Source organism: Egretta garzetta, unplaced genomic scaffold (genome assembly GCF_000687185.1).
Source record: "Egretta garzetta isolate BGI_Z169 unplaced genomic scaffold, ASM68718v1 scaffold204, whole genome shotgun sequence".
NCBI lineage: Eukaryota > Metazoa > Chordata > Aves > Pelecaniformes > Ardeidae > Egretta > Egretta garzetta.
The window spans coordinates 674,659-682,734 of NW_009259424.1; the positions used below are offsets into that span (position 1 = coordinate 674,659).

At 51.5% G+C, this 8,076-nt stretch overlaps 1 protein-coding gene across 1 annotated transcript; it reads right to left on the minus strand.

The window, feature by feature from the left end:
• Positions 1 to 131: 131 nt before the first annotated feature.
• Positions 132 to 2,806, minus strand: SRGN (serglycin). Its single transcript, XM_009636986.2, has 3 exons — positions 2,602 to 2,806; positions 654 to 801; positions 132 to 468 (listed from the first exon to the last, which is right to left on the minus strand). Exons 1-3 carry the CDS (start codon positions 2,690 to 2,692, stop codon positions 255 to 257), a joined length of 453 nt encoding a protein of 150 aa, XP_009635281.1. The 5' UTR covers positions 2,693 to 2,806; the 3' UTR covers positions 132 to 254.
• Between the last annotated feature and the right edge of the window lie 5,270 nt (positions 2,807 to 8,076).

Consider the following 8,076-nt stretch of genomic DNA (forward strand, 5'->3'; position numbering starts at 1 on the left):
GCCCCTTGCCCCCCCAGAGATAGATCCCCGCTGGGGGGGGGGGGGGGGGGCGCTGCCCCACCCGCAGAAAGCAAAGAGCAAGTTGAGGCCGAACAAAGATTGCAAAAGCAGTAAAGATCTTAAGGCAAAGTTTTTATTGACTTGGAGTTGGCTTAAAACAGCTTCGTGGCCGTCGTGTGGGGTCAGGCACCGGGGAAGGGGCGCGGGAGGCGGGGGCGGCCGTCGCCATCACGAGGAGGCCGACGTCTCCAGCCCTACAGGAGCAAATCCTCCTCCGTTAGCTTCTGCTTCAGCTCGCTGCCTCGCGGGCCCGCTAGGAAGACGGGCAGCTTCGCCTCGGAGAAGCCATCGCCGTCGCCCAGCCCCGACCCGGAGGCTGGCTCCGCTTCCACCACAGTGTCGGACCCGGAGCCGGACTCCGCATCCGAGAGCGGGAATATGTCGCTCAGCTCCTGGTACCTCTTCATCCTGAAACGCAGAGCAGCGGCTAGTTTATTTCCAAATTTTTTATTTTGTTTGTTACCTCCTAAGTGAACACACCGCAGCCTCGCGTTCCTGTGGGTGAGCCACGCTGTGACAGGACTGTCGAGGCGGGAATACCAGACATTTTGGGGCGCTAGCATTAATGATGAATGGGCGGCAAATGGACTTACAGGGATGGGTCTGCCATGGGAGGGAGGATCCTGTTGGCTCCGCCGGAGGGCATGTAGAACCAGGGCCCCTTCTCTTCGATGCAGTTAGCGGACCAGGCATCAGGTCGGCATCTCACTCTCTTGTACCTTGCCTTCTGCAGCGGAGCACCTGATCGAATCAGCCATGCGTTATTCACCAGGTCCGGGATGTTATTCACCAGGACCTATTAACTTTATGAGCACCTAGTAAAGCTTAAAGGAGCGGAGGAAAGTAATTTGTGTGGCCCTGATTGCTCCACTGCTGAAAACCAAATTAACCCTGAAGGCTTTGTTTAAATGGCTACTGATAATCCTAAGCCACATCCTCGCTATCAGAGACATCAGGTGCATCTCGCATACGGCACCAGGAAGTCCATGGGAATTAGAATTGGAAACCCTGTGAGAAACCACTGCCTCGTGCCAACGTCACAGCAGGGCTCATCTCCAGCTCAGGGCACGGCACATCCACAGGGGACCTGCAGCTCTCCCCGAAGCTGGTGGAGGTATCTAAAAAATCTCCTGGGGACAAGCCACCAAGCCGGCTCCTGCGCTCTCCCTTTCTCTGTCGGCTCCAGCGTGGGTTAGAGCCGACTCAGCTCAGCCCGTTCGAGTTCAATGGGATGAGTTCTGGTGGGGAGGTCAGAAACTCAAGGCGTGCCAAGAGCCGCCTACCACGGGAGCAGATTTGGGGATTACGTAGGCTCCCAGAGCACGTTGCCAGAGGGCAGACAGTTCAGGCATCTCCTAGACACAGCCCAGGGTTAGGTAAGCCCACAGTTTCGGTTCTGGTGCCCGCCAGGTGCCTGATCGGGGCTGTCACTGAAAAGCGGATCTTCAAAAAATACCAAAAGGAGACAATAATGATCGCATAGTAAAGACAAAAACAGCCAAACGTCGTCCTTCCTCTTGGTCTCACATAATTAATTTGTTCTGAAGCCTCCTGGCTCATTCTCCCCCTGTTGGCACTTTATCTATTTTCTCTCGGTTTCTTGGGAATATCTTTCTGTAATTACACTTCTCCATTGCCCTATCTATTTCCATAATGTACTAGATGACTTTCATCTACCTCCTACACTCTTCTGTGAGAGAAAAAAGATCTCATGGGTATAATTTCCTGATTCTTTCACAGCATATTCCTTTTCCATACTTACTTTCTCCTCTTAGCGTATCATCAAGAAGGTTTTTAATAACAACAGTGGCAACAAAATAAACGACTGCCGCTGAATAATTTGGAGGTAATCAACGTACAAAAAGCAGGCCTCAATCTCTCAAAGATCAGCCTCCGAGTGGTCAACAGGTAGTGAGAGCCTATCACTATCGCAGCCCCCGTTTAGGGACAAATTATACTCTACATGCTTGAAAAGCGCTTCTCTCTCACCAGAAACAGATCCGCGGGGTGCGTGTCACCGTGAATCAACGTTTCCTTTTATTGTTTTACTGCTGCCTGTTGCAATTTCTCGGTACCAAATAAACCGTTTAATTTCCTCATACTTACAACTAGTTTCCTTTCCTGCCCCCCCCAAGAAAGCAGACCGTAGTAGTTATGACATGGGCACTGTTACGTACGGTGCCTGTAACTACATAACTGAATAACAGTATGTAACCAGACCACTAGAAAAGGGCCGGTTAAAAAAAATAAAATAAAATTAAATATATGGATTGAAAATACACACACACATACAGCAACTTATTTTATGAAGGCTTTTTCTCACAGGGGCTGCGAAAAGGACACAGAAATGCTCCGCTAGCAAAAAGCACCTTTTCTTACCATTCCCCCTCCAGAAAACGAGCTGTTAGCAAAATAGTTTTTCTGAGCAGATCGCAGTAGCCCTAGAAGAAGGTCAATTTGAAAAATTCGGAGGCTGCCTACTTGGCCTACGCTGCATAGCCCAGAAAGAGGATTACCGAGAGAACAACCGCCCCGTTTTACCTTGCGCTGTGTATCCCACAAAGAGGATTAAACAAATAGCCAGGAAAATCCTCCCGTTACATCTGATAAGGAGCTGCATTTTGGCCGGCATCCCCCCGCTCGCCACCAGCCTTCACCACGGCTTCACACTTCAGAAATACGGCAGGGCGAGGAGATCGACTTTTAGAAAAGGTTTCCAAAACCTCAAACCCAACCCATAACCTGCGTCACCGCTTCCTGATTGACGGGAGTGAGACATGTACAGAAAGTCCAGCGCTTTGGCCTCCCAGCCTTCATCACTCAAAAAAAAAAAAAAATCCCCACTGCTTTCGTCTCCCGTTTTGCCCGAGGAGAAAAGGAAACCCAGGACCAACCAGCCCAGCCGAAGCCATGTGCTGCCGGCAGCTTGTCGTCCAGGCATGCATCTGGCCCGGCGCCTGCCCGGTGCTCGGCGGGCTCTGGGGTGTTTGCTGTTTCATCTGGAGAGGAAAAAGCAACACTTTGTGTCCCCTGATTTTCAGCCAGCTGCGTTGTGGCATCGGCACCGGCAGCGATTTTCCCTGCCTCAAGCCCACGTCGGGCCCTCGCGAGGGTTAGGAGCTGCCTGCTTGTGGTCAGCGCAAGTTTCACCAACTGAGAAATAATCTTTTTCCACGAAAGTAAATTATCTTGAGAATCTCATCCCTTCCTTTTTTTTTTTTTTTGAAAAGCAGGATCTTAGACATTCACAGTGTAAGAGAAAAAAATTATCGACTTAGAGAGTAGATCCTGGTAGAAATGTGTCGGCTCCTTTCTGAAAGGGCACAGCGGATTTTCTCGGCCCTGACAGCTGATCCGAGGCAGCCAGGTCATCGCTGTGCAGTGCAAGCATCCCAGGGAGCGTGGTGAAGGGTTTGGACAACACATGGCTCTGCGAGGAGCCCGGCTAGAAAAGCCCTTATCCAGCGACATGGAAGCTGCCATTCAGCTGGCTCATACCCTTTGCTTGCTTTTTAGCTGGGAACAAACCAGGCTTGAGTTCACTTCAGAATAAATTACATACAACAGGGTTACCTAAGCGGTGGGGGTTTTTCACAGTCATACCATTAGCTGCTGGATTAACTGGGGCACCAACGTGCGGGCCTAACGCGCTGCCAGCACTTTCAGCAACGCTGCAGCTGATAGTGCAAGTTGTCTGCGGTAACTCTATTTTTATGTGGTGGAAAGTCCATGGCAGCCCCCCGGGGGGGTCTGGGCTGAGTGGTGACTTTCCCCAGGGCATGGTGCTCCACCGAAACCCTACGAGTAGCGGAGGGGACCCCTCAAGCAGGCTCCCCTCTCCAGGCTGGGATTTACCACCAGACCAGGATTTACCACCAGACCAAGGGGTTGAGCTGTGCATTCGGCATCGATGCAATTTATTATGAACCATCACACGTGGTAGGTTTTTCCGGCCCGGGAAAAATAGGAGACTCAAACCAAGCAGGTGCAGAAGGATTCACATGCAGTGGTTATTCCTACCAGCCTCTTTTCTACTTTGTATTTTTAGCATCAACTCTTCTTTCTTCTTTCTTTTTCTTTTTTAAGGCAGCGCTCAGCATCAATAGGAAGTCGGGTGAACGCGTGTGGCGAGGTGATCAGCCTTCACCCGCTGAAGGCTGCGGAAGCCGTTCCTGCAATAACACCTCTCATTTTCCGCTGGTCATGGGCACGCGCCGACCCCTTCCACACCCCTCCAGTGTGAGCAAACAACTCCCCGCGTGGGAGAAAGCACCCCTCCACCGGCTATTTCTGCCCTTCACACCAGCCCCAGGCTTTTTCCACCCCAGCACTGGAAGCCCTGCAGGATGTGGCCAGAGCAATGCCCACCAGCGGGCATGGTCATGGGGGGCCAGGGCTCCTGCAGGAGCAGGGGGAGCCACAGGAGTAGGTGGGAGCTGCAAAAGCCCTGTATCTGGAGGGGGATCTCTCAGAGCCAAGTTATCTGTCTCGTACCATCAGCCGATGGGGGAACTTGTAGCGCTGGCAGTTTTGCCACACGGTTTTGTTATTTTCTTGTCTGTCAGCGGCGCGCCTCAGGAAGTGAGATTGCTTTACAATTGGTAACCATGGGAAGACCGAAGCAAATTTTCCACTCTCCCATCTCACGTACACCTGCCTAACGGGGGCGCGAAACCCACAGGGAGCCTCAGCCCGTGCCCATCTCCGCCTGTCCTGCTGCACTCCACCAGTGCCTGCACCCCGCCGCGCTTTGAAAGCAAAAAGCTTTCCACCTTTCTGCGAATGTGGAAGTGATACTGGAGACCTGGATCTGAAGCAACCTGGGATGTGCAAGTCTTAAGAGTAAAGCATGCCCTTTTGTGGAGTGTCATGGGATGCCCAAGGAATGCTGTGCCATTATTTGCCTCTCTGTAAGCCACTCAATGCATAAAATGCAAATAATCAACAGACGTTACAAAAAAAAAAAAATTATCATCTTGAGCTAGAGGCCACAAGTCGCAGAAGGTTAATATGCTTTTTCTTTTTTTAAACAGAAAGCAGCATACAGGCTATATTATACTGGAACGCTAACCTTGCAATGTGCCATCGCATGACTATCAGAGTTTGAGAGAGAGAGGGGGTTTTTAAGTAAAATACTCCAAATTACAGAGGAGAGGACAGTCACGGTACCTAGGTCAGCTGCCTGAAAGGTTTACCTCCCCTAAACTGCAAGGAAGGGTCACAGGATAATGTTCCTCTTGTGCAGAACCTGCACGTGTAGATTGGAAGATTAAATGCCCCAACAGAATAAGCCTATAAAAAGAAGAAAATAAATGAGGAGCAGGTATCTGAGAACGCAGCTTGCTCCTGGCGCATTTCTTACAGCTACCATGCCGAAACGCTGCCATTATTTTCAAATCACGTGCAAAGCAGATTAACAGCTCTGCATTTTTCTAAGGCATTAATTTGGAGAGTGGGGGGCTGCCTCAGTGCTGCGCACCCAGCCCCTGAACCAGACACCCAGGACTCATCCTCATGTGCCTGAAAAATCTGGGAGCAGTCCCTAAGCTATAATAAACGCTTCAAAATCTAAAGCAATGTTCCTTAGTCGTAACTCCTGGGGCTGTTTTATCTCCCAGTTGGCTTCAGGAGTAATGAGTAATTGAGTAACGTAATTTAATAAATGGGCAGCACACCGCAGGAGCGCTTGGTATGAGGACATCCATCCTGCTGTTGAGGGCAGGGGATGTAGGGCAAAAAAAAATTCTCAGTGGGCCCACTTCAGTAGCCCGCAGGGCCATCATGGGGGAGTTTTGGCCAATTCTTTGGTGGATGCCAACCCCCGCTCCAGCCCAGCTAAACACTGCTGGAGCAGCTCGGTCCAGAGGAGCAATCCGACACAGCCACATCGGGCTGCTCTCTCTGCTGCTTTTCCTCACCAGGAAATTCAAGTTTGCTTTGCAGCCTGTAATTCCGACAAGCAGCCAGCTGGGCAGATGGGCTCCCACGGGTGCACGGGCACCCACAGTCCCGGCGTTTATCACTGAGGCACGCAGGCGAGGCGATATCTCGTCCGGACAGGGGGTCCCGATAAGGAAGTTTCTCATTCATAACTGCTCAGAAATCAGATAAACCCTAACTAACTGCTGCGGGGTCACTCTGCTCTCAGGGATCAGGTTTTCCCCCTGCCCTGGCCAGCAAAAGCTCAGTCCTGGCTTCTAGGCTGACCCCTGCACCCCTCAAATGCTCCTCCCCAGCAGAGCAGCAAAGCCAGCAGCTGGCCGGAGCAGCCAGGGTGTCCCAAAGCGCTGGGCCCCGCTTGTGCTGCTGGTAAAGTGGAAATAGGTATTTTGTACAGGTCACTGCTCTGGGGAGCACCAGTACAGAAAAGGCTACAGCTGTTAGGGGAAGAGCTGGGAAAAGGGGTTGAGAGAGAATGATGGCAACAGAAAAAAAGCAGAGGTCAGCCTGAGCAAAGGGGAGAGTGTCTGAATGGCAGCTGGGTTGAACAGGAGGAGCATTTCTTTTTCGCCTATCTCGTCTCTTGGCAAGGCAGAACAGGTTTGTTCCCTGACACTCAAGAGATCTGTCAGAACTGGATGCCCAACGGGCCCCGAGCACATTAATCCATCTCAAAGTGTACCCATGAGCTGCCCTGTTCAACGCCCCGAAATCACCCTGACCCTGCTCAGCAGCCAGCTCCCCTCCCAGCAGGAAGCCCAGCTGGATTTAAGAGTGCTTTTTGCCACCGGCCTACGTTCAATCAACCAACCTTTGGGGACTGAAAGCAAAAATACATCCTGCCTCAAAACAGCAAAGAGCTGGCAACCCAGGGAGGGAGGTTTGCGTTGACCTGGGGGGATTTCTAAATCCAGCCCTGAGCAAAGATGAATTCTTAACCCAGGTCGTGTCTGAGCTCAGCGCCTGGCCCCTGTGTTCATCTGTGTACCCAGAGAAAAAGCATCATGGCACACGCGGCATTCCTCAGCCTCTCGTGCCACCACCTCTTGCCTCCGAGGGCAGTATCAAGACCTGGCCCATGAAGATAAGATTCAGATCTCGCCCAAAATCATTAACACTCGGATGCATCACGTAGAAATCTGACATTCGCTGCCATCTAGATCGCGCAGAAGAGCAACTCCTTGTTTCTTTCCCATGATAAAGATCAACAAGTGCCCAGGGAGAGATCTTCACTGGAAAGCCGCAGCTGCATCAAGATCGAACGCAGCCGCCGGCCGACGGGAAGCTGCCAACGGCCTTTCCCCATCAGCCATCTCCCCTCTGCCAAAAGTGTTAGCTGAGCAATGGGCCCATCCTTCGGGAGGAAAAAAGCAGCTTTCCTTCATCCTGGGAGTTGTGGTGCTTTCTGGTTCCACACACTGAAGCCTGGCTCAGCAGGAGGTTTTGGCTGGCAAATTCAGGACTATAGTTTAAAAGCAAAAACTCGTTAATACACAACGCAGCAGCTGAGCTCCAGTTTCTGATTAGGGAGGCAATTTCAGTAGCCATCCGTCCTTCGTTCTTTAAAACCTCACCTCAGAGCAGCACCAGCCTCACAGTGGAAACACCCAGCCCTCGCTGGGAGCAGGATCTGGACAGCAGATCGAGGAGGAGGGGGAGGAAGGGAGTCCCCTTCACGCAGCTGCTCATTGGGAAAACACCCCTAAAACCCACAAAGAATTAACTAGGGAGAGAAGGACCATGGGACAAAGACTTTTTAAAAGCAAAGCCTGGTGCCCTGCTCCTCTGGGAGTGTCTTTTTCATTGCAAACCAGTTGGCATTGCCACATACGTAGCTGGTTTGAGACCAGTTACCTGGGTATTAGACACAGCTGGTTTTCCATAAGATGGTCTCTCCAGCTCAGGACAACCTCACACGAGTGAGCTGCTCAGCAGCTTTTAGATGCTTTTTGTTAACCCTTGGCTCTTCCCCCACAGATCCACCCTGAGCAGCTCACTGTACCTCCGCTTCCTGCGCAAGTGCAAATCTGTTTCTAAGCACAAGCACCACCAGCGCCACATAAAAACTTCACACCG

Bases quoted from the DNA above. Each gene is read 5' to 3' on its own strand.
- SRGN (XM_009636986.2), bottom strand. From the start codon at position 2,692: ATGCCGGCCAAAATGCAGCTCCTTATCAGATGTAACGGGAGGATTTTC. The intron at 802-2,601 runs GTAAAACGGGGC...TGATTCGATCAG, and splicing joins TGTGGGATACACAGCGCAAG to GTGCTCCGCTGCAGAAGGCA. The intron at 469-653 runs GTAAGTCCATTT...TCTGCGTTTCAG, and splicing joins CCCATGGCAGACCCATCCCT to GATGAAGAGGTACCAGGAGC.